This window comes from Vicugna pacos, chromosome 25 (assembly GCF_048564905.1).
Source record: "Vicugna pacos chromosome 25, VicPac4, whole genome shotgun sequence".
In the NCBI taxonomy this organism is placed as follows: Eukaryota; Metazoa; Chordata; class Mammalia; order Artiodactyla; family Camelidae; genus Vicugna; species Vicugna pacos.
Genome location: NC_133011.1, coordinates 4,194,364 through 4,214,042, shown reverse-complemented (window position 1 = coordinate 4,214,042; position 19,679 = coordinate 4,194,364). Strand labels below are relative to the sequence as shown.

At 34.2% G+C, this 19,679-nt stretch overlaps 1 protein-coding gene across 3 annotated transcripts in view; it reads left to right on the top strand.

Moving 5' to 3' along the window:
• Positions 1–18,271, top strand: part of TRIQK (triple QxxK/R motif containing) — an 80,278-nt gene extending 62,007 nt beyond the window's left edge. For all 3 annotated transcript variants that reach the window (XM_006209693.4, XM_031691151.2, XM_015243975.3), the window contains exons 4-5: positions 9,635–9,720; positions 15,137–18,271. In XM_006209693.4, the coding sequence (XP_006209755.1) occupies positions 9,635–9,720; positions 15,137–15,250 (200 nt within the window). In that variant the 3' untranslated portion in view covers positions 15,251–18,271. The remainder of the gene's footprint in view (positions 1–9,634; positions 9,721–15,136) is intronic.
• The last annotated feature ends 1,408 nt before the right edge of the window (positions 18,272–19,679 follow it).

The following is a 19,679-nucleotide window of genomic DNA, read 5'->3' as shown; positions in this document are numbered from 1 at the left end:
GTTTCTGTGTCTCAGTTAGCTCACAGCACTTCAGGCCCCATTGACTGTGCCATGTCATAAGTTCTAAGAGGCAGGGTAGCTGGCACGGAAGTCTACGGAGAACCTTTAACTGTCCCGTGATCCAGCAGGTTTTCAGGTTTTCTGCATATATAAAACATGCATGTAGATTAAAAAGATAACAAAATATTAGCAACCATGTATCCATCATCTAAATATTAGACATGTATCACTACCTTAGACACTTCTTTATGCCCCTTCCCAATTGGAACACCCTCTATGCCTCTGTACCCCTGAGAGATAAACACTATCTTGATTTTACATTAATTTCATTCATAAATTTTCTATGCACATACGTGTTAAATGATATATTTTTTAGTTTTGGAACTTTATAGCAATGAATCCATGCTGTATATATCATTATGTAACTTGTTCTTACTGAACATGGTATTTTTGAGTTTTATTCTTATAGGTGAGTGTTGATATTGTTCACTCATTTTCTATGCTTTATAACATTCCATTGTATGAATATACCAATATTTTTCTATCTGTTCTCCTGGTTTTGACAATTGGGTGATTCTGTTTTTTTTTTTTTTCCTATGAATGCTATGATGAGAATTCTATAAATAGTTTTAGACATGTCTGTTCTTTGGTTTACATGTATAAGAGTTTCTCTACAATATACACCTAGTAGAAAAATACTGGCAGAGGTATGGATATGTGACATTATCAAATAAAGCCAATTTTTTATGAAGTTGTACCTTTGGTCCCTTCTTAATGGTAGATAGAGTGCAAAATGCAGCAGAAAGTTGACCTTTTCTTCTTGGAGACAATCTTGACATGCTCTAATTCAGTGGGCGTCCATGAATCAGATTTTAACAGTGTTCTTTCTTCTCCTTCTTGTACATGTATCTAAATGAGGCATCTCAGACAGTTGTCATGTCTTCTCCAAGGCCTGTGTCCTATCGTTGACTTTGTGATCTATTATGGGTTGGTTAGGCAGTTAAAGTCTCCCCAAATCAGACTACAGGACTAGGTGGAGAGCAGATTTAGTTTACAAGAGGTTCTGTAAGTATACTGCTGTCCTTTCCAGTAAAGGCAGATAGTCTCATGTGGTATCTGTTATCAGAACTTAGAAAACTGCCTTGGCGAGATTAATTAACTAGTCGTGACCATGTGCAAATGACATTTGTATTCTGCTACAGTAAGTACAGTAAGAAAATTCCACCGTAAGTTTAAATTGACTGTACTCAGTCTCCAAGACCAACTGGTCACAGGGAGGAAGTAGGTCTGTGGGAATAATCAGTGAAACTGCATATTTAATTTTTGATGATACAGCCAGCCTTTGAAACTTCTGCAGGAGTATGCATTCCCCTTGATCTGCCATTTTAGTAGCTAAAGGGAGTAATATTTCTATGTTACTCTTATTTTCAGAAGCTCTCACATCACAGATCAGAGAACCAAGCTGAAGACCCTGCCTATATCCAAGGCTGTCATTTGAGCCCACAGACTCAGAAACTGACACATGAATGTAGGGTCTGTTCTGAACCATTGAGCCTGGTATCAGAAGTTAAACTTTTCTTACTTTATTGCCTATTAAACTGTCTTTCTGACTTGAGAGACATCAGTGACATTTGGCCCCCTCCAGAGGTTACTGTCTTCTGGGTCTTTGCACTTTTATGCTCCCAGTATGTGGCATTGCTTCCACCAGGCATCCACGTGCCTCCTTCCCTAACTTCACTCAAGCATCTAGTTAAGTGACGTCAAATGGTAATGCCAAATGACATTATCAAGAAAGCCTTCCCTGACCACTCTATCTGAATCAATACATCTCTTCCCTTTGTTTTCGGCTCATTACCAACTATATTTTTCTTTTTAGTGCTTTTCATTATCTGGCAAATTGAACCATTTATTTTTGTTTGCTTATTAGCCATGTTTTCACGAGGTTCAAGATAATAGGCATTTGGTCTGTTTTGCTAAAGCTATTGTATTTCAGTGCCTTGAACACTGTTATAGCGTGTAAGTGCTCAATAAATAATTTTTAATGAGTGAATGAAAGCATTGTTTAAGAAAATAAGGATATAAGAATTCTTATGGCCATAAATGAACATTTTCAGTTATGTTTAGGCACAAAGTTAACTAAGAAAAATTATAATCAGTGATATGTTCTGATGTTACACTATTTATAGTGCTGTTCTCAGGGATTCTAGTAACTCTTATCTGCTAACCATAAAAATAATAATGGCTCATACAACATACATATATATATATATATATATATATATATATATATATATAAAACTTGTTTCCTGATGAATAATAATATTTTGTTATTTGCTAGCCAAAACAACATTACTTCAATTCTGCTCAATAATTATATGTATATACTTATAGCAATTTGATAATCAGTTGCTAATATTTGTTCAAAGAGCAATTTTATGATGTAAATTTCCTGTGTAAACATTTAAGGCTTTAATGTTTCTTAATTTTGAAATGCCTGGTTTTCAGCATTAAATGCAGATTGATTTTGACAAAAAATCACTAAATTCTATTATAGAATAAATAGCCAAGTTCACACATCTTAAGTGTATTTTTCCCTTATATAAGTTATTGTTAAGTCCAGGCATTAACATGAAAGTTAATTATGTTTCACTGTTCCAAGTACACTACTTAGCTATATCATCAGCATATTTGGGAAAAGCTTTTTAAATTTTCTTCCCAAGAATGATCTTGGATTTTACATGCAAAAGGAGATGTTTTATAATGAGTTATCCATAGTGACAGAAACACACACTCTCGATTAAGAATCTCAGATTGATTGAAGGAATTTAGACTCTCAGTATCATGATTTCAGAGAAATTTTCTATTTGTATTGGCAATATTAATAATGCAGTCATCTAAATATATATTTATTATTAAGAACTATATATAATGGATAATAAAATCTATATTCTTACTAAGCCATAAAAATAGTTTTTCATATCATGGAATTTTCTACTAGAGTATTAATTATGCAACTTTATTTTAAACATACAAAGGTGACACGTCATTAGTATAACTGTATCTCATAAGTTTAGATGATAATGTGTAGTTATTTTAAAGAAAGTCAAATAGAACATTATGGCTGTTTTGATGGAAGTAAATGAGATTGAGGATTAAGAATGACATTTGTCAGCATGTATCAACCTGAGCATTACATTTATCCCTGTACTTTGTTTTGGTTTTATAGTATCAAGAAAATTCTATTAATACAAATAAGTAGTTAAAATAATAATGTAACTTTTTAACAGTACAGATCTAGCAATTTAAGAATACTCTTCAACTAAGCTGAACACAAAACTCAAGAGAAGGGTAATAGAAAATTTTATTCCAGAACTAAAACACAGGTATTATCTAAGGACAACTTTCAGTTTTTATTATGACTATAAAATTTCAGTAACCAAAGTACAATAGTCCTTCTAACTATGCACGTACTTTTCACTTTTTATTACAAAACAGTTAAGCTCTAATAAGAACATGCATCAAACAGGGACACCAAGGTCTTGCCTAGGATTTTTAAGGAAAACACATCTGTGTACAGTAGTATATTCACTTGTGTAATTCTTTGTCTGCAGACATTTAAAGGCCTGAATTATTTAAAGTCAACTGTATAGAAACAACTTTCCTAATTCATGACGTGTATCCAAGAAGATCAAGTATTAGCTCAGCAATGTTAAAAGGTAGAAACAGCAAAATGTAAAACTAGCACTGCGAAGCAATAGGTGGCTTGTTCCGATTAAATTAGAATGTGAAAGGTATTGCGCTGTGCATGCTAAAATTATTTAATAATGTAGAATGCATTTAAAAATAGCAAATTGAATAAAATATTGATTTGAATTAGACTCTGAAAAGTTAAGTGTATATTCTGTAATCTCTCGGGGAACTATTAAAACATTCTAAGAGATATATCAAAATATAATAAATATGATTTGGATGAAATACTAAAAAATGTTCAAAAAAAAAAGCATGAAAAGAAAACCAGGAACAAATCAAAGGAAACAAAAAGAAACCAAAAAGAAATTGGTAGATCTGAATGAAAATGCATTAATAGTCTAACCATATCAATTAAAGGACAGAGGATTTTTCTAGTTGAAATTTTATAAACTGACCTAAATATAGGCTGTAGATAAGAAATTCACTTCAAATATAATGATCTTAAAAGTAACAAGAAGCACTTCTTGAATGGAAAGTCTGCTCTTCCATAAAAGGAAGAACAATGACAAAAAATTGTCAAAATCAACTTTTTCAGAATTTAGAAATTAACAAAAATGTTAAACAGTGCAAAGAGTGTTTACTTGAAGAAAACAGCTAAATCTGTTAGTCAGATTGATGAGGAAGAACATCAGTCTTTGTTTTGTTCAACTTGCCTTAATCCTGCCTTCCTCTCCTCAGCCTTGTAACAACAGTTGTGAAAAGCAGCAGCCGACACACGCTGCAGCGGCAGAGTGGGTTTGGAGCTACCCCACATCTCATCCTCAGAGAACTGTCACCATTTGGCCTGTCTGGGCGCTCACTGAAAACCGTTTTCAGAATCTGTCTTTATTTGATCTGACTTAGCACTCATTCTGTGTGAAGAGCCAGTGCCTAATCCTTTTGGCAAAAACAATTGGTGGCAAACATTTAACATCACAGCTACTTGAGGCAGGATTACTAGCAGCCAGCATGATTTTTTTTCTATTTTTTTTTAATTGTGTAATGAGATGTCTCTAGAATCTTTAAAAATCCCTGACATAGATTCCTAGGAATCTAGGAAATCATGAGCCTGTGCAGAGTTATGCCATGTTCAGTAAAGACCTGGAAAAGCTATAATCTTTCACTTCCTGCTGACCTTGTGGGAGCTGGCAGAAAGTGAAGGCTAAAGCAGAACTATCAAGTTCTGTCAAGGTGTGGAAAACGTATGTCAACACACACACACACACCCCTCTTCAACAAAGCTGGAAGAATTACTGATTCAAGATATTTTAAAACATGTCTGTCTAGTCTTTAGATGAACATTAAGCTAAGTGGCTGCATATGACAAAGAATACAAACTCTACAGAAGTAGACCTTAAAAGTCACTAAACAAACAAACACTGACACCAAGAAGAACAAAGAGCAGTAGCGACAAATCCTAGAGGAGATCTGTCTTTCAGGATTGCCACATTACTTTATTTAATATGTCCAGTTTTCTACAATAATTATGAAACACACAAAAAATCAGCCATATATGGTCCAAACACAGAAAAAGAACAGAAATTGTCTCTGAGGATGCTCAAACCTTGGACTTACTAGACAAAGACTTTAAATCAGCCATTTAAAAAATGGTCAAAAACTATAGAAAACCATGTCTAAAGAACTGAAGTATGAGAATGATGTCTCAACAAATAGAGAATATTATTATAGAAATGTAAATTATGCATATAAAAAGCAAGATAGAAATTCTGGAGTTGAAAAATACAGTAACCAAAGTAAAAATTTTACTAGAGGGGCTTCACAGTAGATTTGAACTGGCAGCCAAATCAGGAAACATGAAGTGAGGTTAATTGAGATTATCCAATCTAAGGAACATGAGGAAAAAATAATGAATGAGAAATGAACAGAGACCCAGAGACCTATAGGACTCAACTGAGCATACCAACCTATGCATAATAATAGTTCCAGAATGAGAAGCAGGAGAGAGAGGGTCAGAAAGAATTGGGAAAAAATAATGTGTAAAACCTTCCCTAATATGATGAAAAACTTTAATTTGTACATCCAGGAACCTCACAAAATTACAGTTGGATAAGTCAAAGAGATCCACACCCAGCCACATCGTAGTCAAACTGTTGAAAGTCAAACATAAAGAGTGAATCTTGAAAGTAGCAAGTGGAAAGTAACTCATCACATAGGACGTACTGAAAGCAAAACACTGTCAGCCAAGAATTCTATACCCAGCACAACTATCCTTCAAAAAAAGGGAGGAATTAAGATGTTCTTGGATAAACAAAATCAAATAATTTTTCAACAGTACATCTGCCCTACAAAAAACACTACAAGAAGTCCTGCAGGCTGCAATGAAAGTACACAGGCAGTAACTTGAATCTACAAACAAAAATAATAATTTAACACCAGTAAAAGTAACTGTACAGGTAAATATGAAGAAATGGAAATGTATGCCTGTTAATAACTATATTAATAAAGAAGAAAGACTTCATATCCATAACCTAACTACTATCAGCCTCACACATATAGAATGGATTATAGGGAATGCTGTAAACAATTGTACACTAAAAAGTTAGACAGCCTTGATAAAATAACACCAAGTGCTGGTGATGATGCAAGGCTACCAGAACGCTCATTCACTGCTGGTGGGAATGCAAAATGGTATAGCCACTCTGGAAAGTGGTTTGCCGATTTCTTACAAAGTTTAAATATACACTTACCATAGGACTCAGCAATCCTACCCTGAGAAGTGAAAACTTATGTTCACATAAAAACCTGTACACCTGTGTTTGTAGTAGCTCTTGTCAGACTTGCCAAACACTGGCCATAACGCAGATGTACTTCAATGAGTGAATGAATAAACTCTGATACCTTCATCTAATGGAATACTAATCAGCAGTAAAGAAGAGTGAACTGCTGATACAATACGGCTCAGGTGAAATAGGTGAGTTTAAATGCCTCATGCTGAATAAAAGAAGCTCTTGTCACATTATTGCCAAATTATTGAAAAGACAAAGCTATAGAAATGGACAAATAGATCAGTGGTTGCCAGGAATTATGGATGGGAGGGAGGTGGGTACAGAAGGATAGCACAAGGAATTTTGGGAATGACACAGCTTTTCTGTATCCTGGTTATAATAGTAGTTACATGAATCTGTACATAAGCACTATAGTTAAACTGTATGCTAAAAGAAAAAAATGTCAATTTCACTATAAGATAATTTTAAAATAAAATATAATAAAATAATATTATAGGACTTTATTGGAGGGAGGAAGCATGAATCAGTCCATCAAAAAGTGTGAAGAAGGGAGAGAAAGCTTTCATTGCCTAAACTGTGTCACAGGAAATGAAAATACAGAAATGTGGTGAATGGTGTAACTGAGAGGAGAGAAACTAGATGATGAAGGTTGGCTTCATAGGCTTGAATTATCCAGGAGAATTTCTCTCATATAAAACTTAATGAGCAGTTGCTAAACAGCTACCTTGGTTATTGCATTACTGATATAACCAAAATCAAATCCACTTGTAGTTAAGAAACTGTCTACAAATAAAATCTAGATTATATAAATGTATTTTTTTAGATGTAAGTACTCAGCCAGCAGGAGCTTCTTATTTTATACTTTTTTTACAATCATGTGGGCATAGGTATTTTTCTTGAAGTCATAAGAAATTAAAATGTTAAAAATGGCTTTGGGTATAATGGAAAGATCTGGTTTTAGTTATAAAGAACTTAACAGATGCGCCTGTAAACGTTTTCACTTAGTAGACTGAAACCACATTTTGCAATATATACTTGGATAGCATAGCCAGCAAGGAGAATGCTAAATTAATGACAGATGCATTATTTGCAGAAGTACCAGGTGTACAATAATTTTTAAAACCATCTATTTATTATAAATACAGCTTCAAATATTCACATCAATTTTAATATAAATCTAGAAGTATTATTCTTTAAAGAGATTATAGGAGTTGAAGTAGAACACTTTATTTAACCAATGGCAAGTGAAGGAGAGCGATAAAGTCTCACTTCAACATTGACTCTTTGAGGTGGATTTGAATCCTTTTTATGACAGCCACATCACCCAGAATATTGCACGTGTGTATGAAAAGCAGATGGGTTACCATAATCCTTTTTTGTTCATTTTGTTCCTGTTGCACCCGGAGTTTATTTTAGGGCATATATAAGATAACACAGGGCATGACTCCTTGGCCTGAAATCCATAATCTTGAAATATCTCTTTAGATTCTCATTAGAAACTTGCTTTGTAACCCTGAGTGGGGACATTTGATGTGTCACCAGTGTCATTGTTCAGAGCTGTTTATGTCTCAGCAGGAATAATGACGTGAATAGTTTGATGGTTGAGATGTGAAATCAGAGTGAACACTTCAGGTTTTTTTCCAACAAAATTAAATGTTGCTGATTTAAAATGGACTAGAGTATTTTTTCTGTATTTTTTTCATTCCATAATTTAAATTTAGATCGTTTGATATACTTTTTTTTTTTTACAATTGGCTCATTTCTGGATCATTAAACCCTAGCATCAAAAAATATTTATTAAGCTTCTGCAAGCTCATGGATCCTGAGTGACTGCTCTCCAGTTGCAGTTAAGGGAACAGTGTACACTCTCTCTTTCAAAAAAACTACATAGCTCTTCAGCCAAACACACACTTTTATGTGTCTAATGAACACAAATATCACATTTCTTCATTACTCCCATCCATTTATCTCACTTCTCCCTGCCATTTCTAATTCTAAAAATCTATACGGAATTTTAAAGGTACTTTTGAATCATTAGCAAACACATTAAGAAATATATCGCACATTAAATTTTGATGATTCTACTTTAGAAAAACTGCTTTCAGATTGACTTCAGTGGGAGGAAGATGTGGACGTTGGAGGTAGAAGTTGTATTAGTTAGACAAAGAAAATTTAGGGGCAAGTTTTGGAAAGGAACTGGTGATTGAAAAGAAAGGGAGTCAAGTTGGAAACAAGGCCAAATAAGAATATAAAATAGCTAACTAGAGTATGTAGTCAAGTGTTTACTCCCACTCAGAATGACATATTACATTTGAGACTCATTTGACCCAATTCTTAGCTAAGAGTTTGATTAGCAACAACAAGCAAGTGTATTATTCTAGTCAATATTTTTGTTGGTGGCGGTGGTGTTAAAGCTTTTCCTCACAGGCTGTGTAATAGCTCTTTTGTTAGTCATTAGTGGGGTCACCAGATGGTACACACAAAACAGCAAATTTGGTGACACTAACTCAGTTTTGTTCATTTGGGGTTGGGAAATGTGGTAGAGAAGACTGAAATAATATCTAACTGTAGCTATCATTTATCTAGCCATGTTTAGTCTCTCCTCTGTTGAGAGTAAACAAAAGTTAAACACATTTTTTTTCTAATGAATTCACCAACTGAAAGTTAATTATTTACAGATCCTTCTCTAGTTTCTCACTTAGAGAAAACCTGAGGATATTTCTCCAATTACTGACTGCTTAATATATCAGAATAAAATACATCTCTAATGTACTGTTTATTCTTCAATTGTGAAGACAAAGTTAACTTTACCTACATAATGGGATCTTACGTATACTCATTTATTTCCTCATTTTTCCCCAAATGCTTTTAAAAGGTTTACTCTCTTTACTTTAAACATCTTATTCTCTAGAATGATTTTTTTTAATCTTTTTTGATTTTAACCACACAGCAAATCAAGGATGTCTGTCAAATCTTCTTCCTGGAAAAGTAAGAAAGGAGGAAAAGTTGACCTTAGGGTGACAAGTTTATAGTTTCCATAACTGGGAATTACTTGGCAACTTTGTGTCCCAGTTTTACTCTATTTAAATGTTCTTTGACATTTCAGATGGCTGTTAAACTTGAATTATAGCTCATTGTCTGAAATTATTTCTTTCTAGGTAAACAGGATTATAAAAAAACCAAACCCATTTTACGAGCAACCAAATTAAAAGCAGAAGCCAAGAAAACAGCGCTAGGCATAAAGGTACCCGTGTTTGGTAACTTGACAATTTGATGTATGCGTGCCGTTTCATTTTCTAAAACTGAACTGCATAAATGTTGAATTCTAAATGTTTTATGACATTTCAAAATCTAAGTCAAATGCCAGAATTAAAGGTTTTTTTTTTAAATAAAGAATTTACTTAATGAGAAACATCCTTCCTAGCCTAAGATTTTATCAGTTCTAAGAATAGGACTCAGTGTCACATAAGGAGAACCAATTGCACTGAAAGTTTCAATTTATTTTTTCTCTAGCTACTGTATTTATCTTGCATACATTTTAGTGATATATGTGGCCTGGATCAAAAAACTTCTCTCACTTGCAATAAGTTTGATTTTTATGGTTGTTTAAATTTTAGTTATAATTATGTACACTTAGATCATCAATAGAGGTAATTTTACCTGTGTCTTATTATTGTTGTCAGTACCCTCTGTGATAAAATTCTAATGATGTTCCCAAACTTGTTCTTTTAGAAAACCAGTATTTCAACTGCTTAAGAGGGATAAAAGCAACTGAAATGGTGTTAGCAGATATTAATCCAATGTGCTGGAACAATGAAGTTCAACAGAATTACGTTGACATTATTACCCATGTCAACTCTTTGCCCTGTATTTAGAGTCAAATTGAACTATAAATAGAAAAATTAATTTAATGGCTCTACTGTCAAATGTGTAAAATTAAAGTGACTAGTCGATATGTTTTATTTTAAATATTAAAATGTTAAAAGGAGATTTTGGTTTTTTATCTGGCAGATGAAAAATCAATTTTTCTAAGTTATAGCTTACAGCAAATGCCAAGGTATTACTACCAAGCTGTAACAGCTGTTGAACTGCCAGATGATGTATTTGGTTGTCTTCCAGAATTTGCTATTATGATCACGAAACACTGCCTTCTTTTCACTTCTGATTGCTGATTTTGATCAAGCATTACTGGGTGATACAGTATGTTTTCACAACACCATCTCCTCACTTAGAGCTGTGTGTCAGTTTTTAATGGGAAAAAAAAAGTGAATTGCCTTTTTGTTTAAAAGAGAGATGATTAATCTTTTGAAGTCTTCTAATTTCATATGAAATTTCATTCATCTTTAAAATGATTTCCGTGGCATGAACTTTCTAAAACCAGTGCTTCGTTTTTTATTTTGCAATTAACTACCTGATGATTGTCTCTCGTAGTGAGAGCTTTGTCTGTCATTTTCCAGGAAAGCAATATGTCACTTACTTTTATCTTTCATGATACAGTACTTTGGTGTTGTTTTGTTTTTAGAAAAATATTGGGGTAGCACACTCCACTTTGTGGCATAGTATGAGCAGCTATACATCAGAATTTGAAAAACAGTGCAGCCATTCATTGACTGATACATACCACTTTCCTATATACATCCTGTTTTACTTTGATCTTATAATTTTTCCTATTGTTTTAATTGGAGGAAATAACTATATTCCTAGTATAAGTCTACTTTACAGTGCAGTTATCTAGTGTCTTTTTAAAAATAATGTAGAATTTGTGTATCTTTTATGAGAAAAAATTTATGATTTAAAGTATGTACAACAGTTTCTGACATCAAAACATAGCTTCTTTTTACTAAGCTAGCATATCATTTTGATTTGTAAACCTGTGAAGGACAAAAACCTTAACTTTATACACTGTTTACTTTGCTTGAAAATTTATGTGCAGAGCCCATTAAAATGATATGAAACTTTTAAAAATCAGAACCATGGAGCTGTTTTACATTTCAAATCTGGCATACTAATTAGTTTGCCCTGTCAGACTTTGATTGCCTTGTCATTTTCGCAGAGGATTTTAAATAACAAAGTTTCTTTCGGCAATTGCCATTTAATGCTATTTAATTTCCCCGGTGAGTGATTTTATCCGTATTGATAATGTCAGAGAAGCAACTAACGACTAATGAGCATCAAACATGTTTGACTCTTACCTGGTTAATACAAGATGACCACTATATTATACTACTTTATCACTAATTTTTTTCAAATGAATAATAGTTATAATCCTAAAATAATTTACAGAAAATATGAACAGCTGAGTGGAATAGAAAAATAACAGCAATGATCCAACAACATGAAATAAAGAGGCCTAGAGTCACACACCTCTTTCCTCTTCCTGTTACCATGATCCAGCTGAGTCTGAGCTGGTGCATTTGTGAAGTGGATTTTGTGCCATTAACTCGAGTCAGGCGAGTTTAATAATACTATGAGAACACTTAATGCTGAACCTAGGACATAGAAGTCCTTTACGGATGGTTAGCTCGTTGAGAAAACATTTCCTTGAATTAGCTATTATTGGTGTGCATGAATAAAATTTTCCTTGGATGTTTGTCATTGGCCTTAAGATCCAATCAAACTTCAATCTAAGTCTGCACTGTGTGACTCTATTACATATTGCACAATGTGCTTAGTTTTGCTGTGGCGTTAGTATTATGCGTGTTATTGCTGTAAAGTTTTGAAAACATTACATAGTTTTCATATACCTTGTATATAGATTTTAGAAATCTGACTCAGTCCTTCATTATTTATTTAGAAATTGCTGTGAGTATTACAATATTGTAGAACCTGTGAAAAGAAAGATGAATAAGACATAATAGTCTTGGAGGCATTTATACAAGAAATCACTTCCGTTGGGATTAACAGTTACACATTATTATATAAAAAATAGATAAACAACGAGGGCATACTGTATAACACAGGGAACTGTATTCAGTTTCTTGTAGCAACATATAATGGAAAACCATCTGAAAAGAAAATATACATACTTATGTATATGTGTAACTAAATTGCTTTGCTGTACACCTGAAAATAACATTGTAAATCAACTATACTTCAATAAAAAATAAAATAAAAAAATGAAAAAAAACCTCATATATTGAAAAAAAAAAAGAAATTACTTCCAGATTTCATTACCATATAAAATCTACAGTGTTGATTGAGAAATAATAGACTGGAGTTATAAAATGTATACAATACGGGCTTCTGGCCTTTTTTTTTTAATAAATGTATGTTTAGTGATAGAAAATGACTTCAGGGAACAGTAATGATTCAGAATAAGATATGGCTGCTTCAAAATGTAGAATTAATTTCTATTAGTTCCCGTCTCTTACCAATATAAACAAAATGTCATAATTTATGACCCCATAATGAAATGAGTACCACCTAAAAAAATATTTGCACACTAATATTTGCTGTTATTTTTCAAAATTGCAGAGTCACTAGACATTTTTTAGAATGCAATAGCTGTGTTTCCTAGCATTTAGAGGGAAAAAGATAATCTATTTTTTATTAGTTGATTACAAATTCATTAGTTTATTTAGGTTTATTTGAAAAGTATAATAAAAGAATAAGGATCAAAAATTTGAATTTTCTCTTACATAAATCAAATATTCAGATGTCAGCCAGATCCTGCTAACAACCCCTTGGGGTGAGCCAGCTAGAACCATTATTTTTGTTCTTTTTGTTATATCTGATCTAAAACTAAAAATGGCCGAGGGTGGGGCAATCCTAAATGCCTGTGGGTCTCTAAGTTATGGTTAGTGTGACCAGCATTCTGAAAGCAGTATTTTCAAATTTTACCATTTTTCAAACGCTCCAAACATGCGGTCCTCACAATGCTTATCCCCCTAACAGAATAGGGACATTTTGGGGAAAAAAAAAAGTTTCGCTGTACCTCCTCATCCAATACTTCTTAAGCCCCACCCCCACACCGTAGTATATTGAATAGACTTAACTGAATTAACGGATCCTCTGAAGTTGTATTCTGTGAATGTTCTCTGCTTTCTACCCCCAAACCCTTTTTTCCTGCCTCTGGATATTCTGAAAATACACAATGAAGATGATACAGAATTGTCTGAAAGGATAAGAAGGAGTGAAAAGCAGCAATTAGAGGTGATTATCCATGAGATGAGAATCACGGTCGCCAATCGAGAGCACAAACTTTATTCTTGCGTTAAGCTTATGTGAATGGTGACTGCTGCCGAGCATTCTGTTGTCCACTGTACAGAACAGATGGGGTTTGCAGTTGTGTGTCACTTGTTTATTACATCCTCTTAAAATTAGTAGCTGTCTAACCAGATGGGTCTGGGAGCACAGCTGTGGATACAAGAAAATAAATGAAACCTGTCTGATGCTGCCATGCCCTTTTGAGATGCCAAAGTATTCCAACTGCAACAGAGAAAAAGTCACTTTGATTTGACATTATATTGATATATTAGATTGAAAAATCACATCTTACAAAGATCGTTGACACCAAGCCTTTCAACCCCATAGCTTTTATTAATATTTATTTTCATAGTTTGGAAATCTGAAAAAAAAATGCCATTATGAAGCTAAAAATCTGTGTCCATTTGTAATTTCAACGTTCAGGTGAAAAAAAAAACGTGTTGATTATAAACCAAATCCATTTGAATGTTTTTAAAGTTTATTAAGTGGCATACATTGAATTATTAACTTTGCACTCTTATGAAATGTAAAATACATTTCTGTAATGCAAATAAATTGCTCCTCCATAAAGTAATGTCAGGAAAGGACGTGATACAGGAGTGAAAATTAGGAGGGACTATTTTGGCCTCGTATGATACTGTACTGGCATTATTTGTTCTGTTTTCTATTTAGCCAAATGATAGGTTAATATTGAGAAAGTTCCCTCATGGTATGTATATGTATAAAAAAGTTTATAGACTTTTTGAAACATAGTATGATTTTTGTCATTGTGTGTGTGGCAAACTTTTTGGCTGTTATTTCAATATAATTGCTTAGTACAATCCACATCGAATCACCAAACGAAGTAGCCGGGACCGTCCTTGACAGTTGTGGGCATTATCCTGGATCATGCTTCATGAGCTCAGAGTACTTACCCTGTTTTGTTCTGCCACATCATAAACTATAGAATTTAGAAGTTAAAAATAAGTTTCAATAAAAAATAATTTAACAAAGACGTTTTCAGAGACATAATCTAGAAGCTGGTTATAATAGCTTCTTCCTTATGGAAAAGGAATGATAATTGTTTGAAAAAGCTGAATCCGAATGCTATACTGATAATAGATGTTTTGAAGCAAGAAATAAAGTGAAACATACTCAAATAGAGAAAGATACACTGTGGAGGCACAAACGACATTGCTTGCACCCACCATTGTGATATCCAAACTATGAAGATATATGACAGTTGTAAGTGTTACATTTACTATTGGACGAACACAAACCATCACCCACTGATGTCCTTGCCATTTCATAGTGGGTATTGCAAGGTACAAAATAAGTTCCTTTACTCAATGACAGAAGTGTTCAAAAGAATGTAATTGTTCATTCTTTATTGGGTCATTTTGTCTCACGGAGCTGATAACGTTAAACAATCTCATTTCGTGAATTGCAAATCTACTTTTTTTTTCTTTCCTCAGGAAGTTGGTCTTGTCCTTGCAGCCATACTGGCCCTCCTACTGGCTTTCTATGCTTTCTTTTATCTCAGACTGTCCACAGATGTCAACCCCGATCTGGAACCAGATGAAGATTAGTTGAGCAGCAATCAATGAACGAGAAGGAAATAATTTTATAAAAGCACCTCTTGGGACCAGTACTTTCTGATGTACTGAAACAGAAACATCTTGAATTTTTTTCTGCTGGTCCTTTCAGTTTGCAGAAATATCTTCTTCAGTAGTTGCATAAGATATCAAGAAAAGAACCTTACCTAGCAGTGTAGTATAACGTATGCTACCGGATACTTCTGTAAATCTTTCTACTTTGACAGGCAACCTATTCATGGTGCATTTAGATAAAATGGAAAACAGATCCTAAATTCTTCGGATGTCTCAGCCAATTTATGTGTATAACTCCATCCCTTACAGATGACTAAATCTCTTTTTGCTCCATGTACAGCATAAGTAAAAGTATGTATCCTCATTTACAGAAGCATTCTCCAGCCACATTCAAAGCCTAAAAGGAATGAGAAGTCATGGGAAATTTTTCATCTTACAAAGAAGCCCTGCTTTCTTTCCAGACGTATTTTATATCATTAGAGTGACTATCTGCACATACATCTCCAGTAATCTTTTTCCTTCCCTGCCAACTGTTCAGTGCACATGTGCTCCATCAGAAATGGCACCTGGATGACAGAAGCTCAAAGAGTCACACATGTCTCTAAAACAGAGTTCCTTTCCTCTTGGGCTGTCTGAACTGGTTGTAAATAGAAAGTTCAGTTGATCTTGATTTTAATTAACTTATTACTCTATTAATATAAACTTGGAGTTCTATTTTAATTATGTCGTTCTGGCTGCTTGCAGAATCAGTTTGCCCCTCTTGTTCGGGAGATGTGTAACAATCTGTCATTTAATTGTGCAGTCTTTTTCACACAACAGTAACAGCAGAAGTCCTACCCAACTCGGCATCGTTTTATTGGGTTGTCTTACGTCTGAACAACACGAACTTGCTTTACAAAATCTTGTCTCTTGAGAGTTAAATCAGTCAGAACTCTTTCATGGAAAGTGAGTAATAGAAGAAAATATGTATCTGTATTACTTGCATATGTAGTTCTTGGTTTATAAAATTTTCCAGATATTTTACATTTGTTGGCGTGTAACAACCAGTGTATTCAATTGTTTTTTTACCGGTAATGGAATTTGAAACTATTTTTACGACACATGAATACATGATGCTTAGAAAATGGAAAAACACGTGTCCACAACAGAGTTGTTAGTTCCTGCCTTATAAAAAGATGTAGAGAAAATGAGTATTTTGAAACATGTGCATAAGGTATTTTACAGTAAATGAATTGTATTTAGAAAGAGTAAATAAAACATTACAATTGTTTCCATTCTCACCAAGAGAGGAAGTTTTTGAGACTTTTGCAGATAGCTGAACATGTCTGTGTAGCGTTATGTTCTGTAGAATTTTTTCAAGCAGCATAATTTATTTCATCAGTGTGAAAGCAGCCAAAAGTCCCAGTGTCCTCACAGATCCTTTATGCCAAACATCTGAGGACAAAAATTCAGCCAATGCTATTTACTGGATTCTCCCCCTTGAAATCACAAACTCAGGAGACAGACCAAGCGTTCCTATACACTTACCACAGCGGGCCCATCCAAGTGGCATTTTTAGGAAAGGTTGCAGCATTTAATGCCATGTGGTAAGGCTGTTCGTGAAGTGGGTGGCAAGGGAATATCCAAGCTGGCATTTTGGATATGATGGGTCTTTTACTTCCCTGAGTGACACGCCACATGTCAAGAAATACTGCTTTCCCCTACTCTGATCACATTGACGTGAACAATTTTCATTTAGCTATTTCCCCTCCCATATGGTGTTAAATACACTCATGTTAAATAAAGATTATTTCTAATTTCAGTGGTAATTTAAATGCGAGGAGATGTAATAATTGTTTATTAGATACCTACCCAAGTGAGATATAACAGGATTTACGGTATTTAAAATAGATGATTACACTCTTAGAAATATTTGAAAATTCATAACCCTGGGAAAAAAGCTCTACCATCCTATGCTATTCTTCAGATACTCTTTTGGGGAAAAAATGTTGTTTCTGATAGTAATGGATATTAGCCTAAACACTGTATAATTCGAGGCAATTCACCCCCTAGCTTTACTGACCCTCTGAGTCTGTGGCCAGTCCGTGTGTGTGACTGACTGACTTGTGGCAAGTCCCAAAGTCTAAACTCTGATTTTAATAAATAGGACGTCATTTGAAACAATATATGTTTACAAAACACTATTTTTGTGACATGCAAATTTTTCAAACTCACATTAACTGGGAATCAGCTAGTCCTCTGTAGAGAAACCCCAGGTTGAAATCTGGTTTCAATCTTTGAAGACAAAGAGGTGATATCCGGCCTTTGGTTTCAGGGGACTACACTTTTGGCTAGCGAGTGTAAATCTGAGACTGGCACCAGACACCAAGTTTAGGCGTGGGTTTTCCCCCTCCAATAATTTGCCACTGAAAATAATTCAGAAGACAAAACCAGAAACAATTATAATGACTTTTCAGAATGTTAGAATCTAGCTGTTAACATACTCTTCTCTGCAGAATAAATTTCTGCAGAGTAGAAATGCAGCTGACTTAACATACAGCCTACGGAACACTGTGAATGAAGCTTGGAGGGTTACTGGTTCTAATCTTGCATGCAAAATATATAAATTCATTGGAGAGGAGACGTTGCAAAAACAAGACCTCGTCTAGAATTTCTTTTAACACAAATGAACTAGAAGACTATCTTAGTATCGGTACGGGGTTTGTTGTTGTTTTAAGCTGGCAAAATACTTGAAGATTTTCTAATCTTTTCAATTTTTCATAAAGGTGGGAGTGTTCCCACCCCAACCGATGACTGTGAGATCCTGAGAATATGTTCTTGTTCATTTCTGTAATTCCAACAAGAGTGATCTGCACATATTTAATAAATGCATGTTATAATTTAAGTTAATCTTTTTTCGTCCTCTTGGAATCTGGCACAGTTTTTGCATGTAGTAGATGATCAAAAATTGTTTGCGTGTAATAAATAAAACTTAAATATCACAATATCGGTCAGCTCTTAGCCTTTAGCCTTCATGGTCTTTTGTTGCACTGGGACATTTACACGTTTCATCCTGGTTCTCCTCAGGACGACTAGCATTGAATTTGCGGTAGAACAGAAACGTTGCTCTTTGCTAGGAAGTCAGATATGCTGTTTTTATCTCAGTATTGTTAAAAACCATACTCATTGTTTTTAATTTAACTTAGTACAGATCTTCACCCCCATTGCAAATAAAACTAAATGTTCATGATAACATTTATATTTATGTGCGAGCTAAAGCGCTGTGTTTTCGAGATTCTAAAATTATATAGTCAGTGACAATTCAGTAGAGCGAGTTATGCTCTTGATAAGCTTCAGAAATACATCTCTAGAAATGTAAACTTGAATTTTAAGGTTTAATGCATTTCATCCATAACATAAGTTTGCTGAGCCAGACACCATCTACGGTAAGTCGTTACGCTCTCCTCACCAGCAGTTCGGGTTCCTCACACTTACCTGAGGCTTCTATGGGGAAGGTCTTACCTCTTCTCCCTTGGCAGCACTGCCTTCTTTTATTACAGTTTGATCCAGTGCAGCCTGGATAAAATGTTTGCTAGATTTTTGTTCCATTGACACTATTTCTAAAATCGGTGCAACCCTTAGTGAAAAACTCTGGCAGATGAATTCAGTACCTACAGAAATATTTTACCATTTTGTACAGGTTTTAGCTGCAAAGGTTAAGTATCGAGGGGACTGAGAAAGTCACTTAAAGAACTATAGCAGGGTGGAAGTATCCGTAGTGGATCAGTAAATGTATATAAAACAATTAAACTGCTGTCGTATTCAGCATTGTACCTCCTGGTTAAACGACTTTTTTTTTTATCCCTAGCAACAGACATGAGATCCTTATTTCAAGAAAAATAAGATACTTTGCATGCCAGAAGATTTTTTGATGACAGTTCCCCCTCCTATTCTTCATTTTTTTCAAACAACCAAATTGGTGGGGAGGCAGCCAAAATCTGAGGTACCAATGCCTCTCGAACAGATGTCGCACCATTATTTTTTAGCTCGTTTAGATGAATAAGCATGTTAAACTGTGAAGTATTACATTTTAGATTTTTTCATTAAAAAAAGAGACAATCTGTTTACTGTCCTAATTGAGACAACAATCCTTGTGGTTGCCAGTTTTGGCAGTCATAACAATGAACTATAAATATTTGGACCAACCAAGTAAGTGGTGGTTATAAAGGCTATAGCATGTGTAAAGTTCTGTTTTCACGGGCACCCATCTTAGTACGGCATTTTTTTTTTCCGACTTCTTCAAATACAATTGTTTGTGTAAATCTGAAGTTCCATGGTAAGCCTAAAAGAAATTGATTTCAATATCTAATTTTGTTCTAGTTTATCATCCTTTTCAGTGTTCAACTATCCATCTGCTTGTAACAAATTG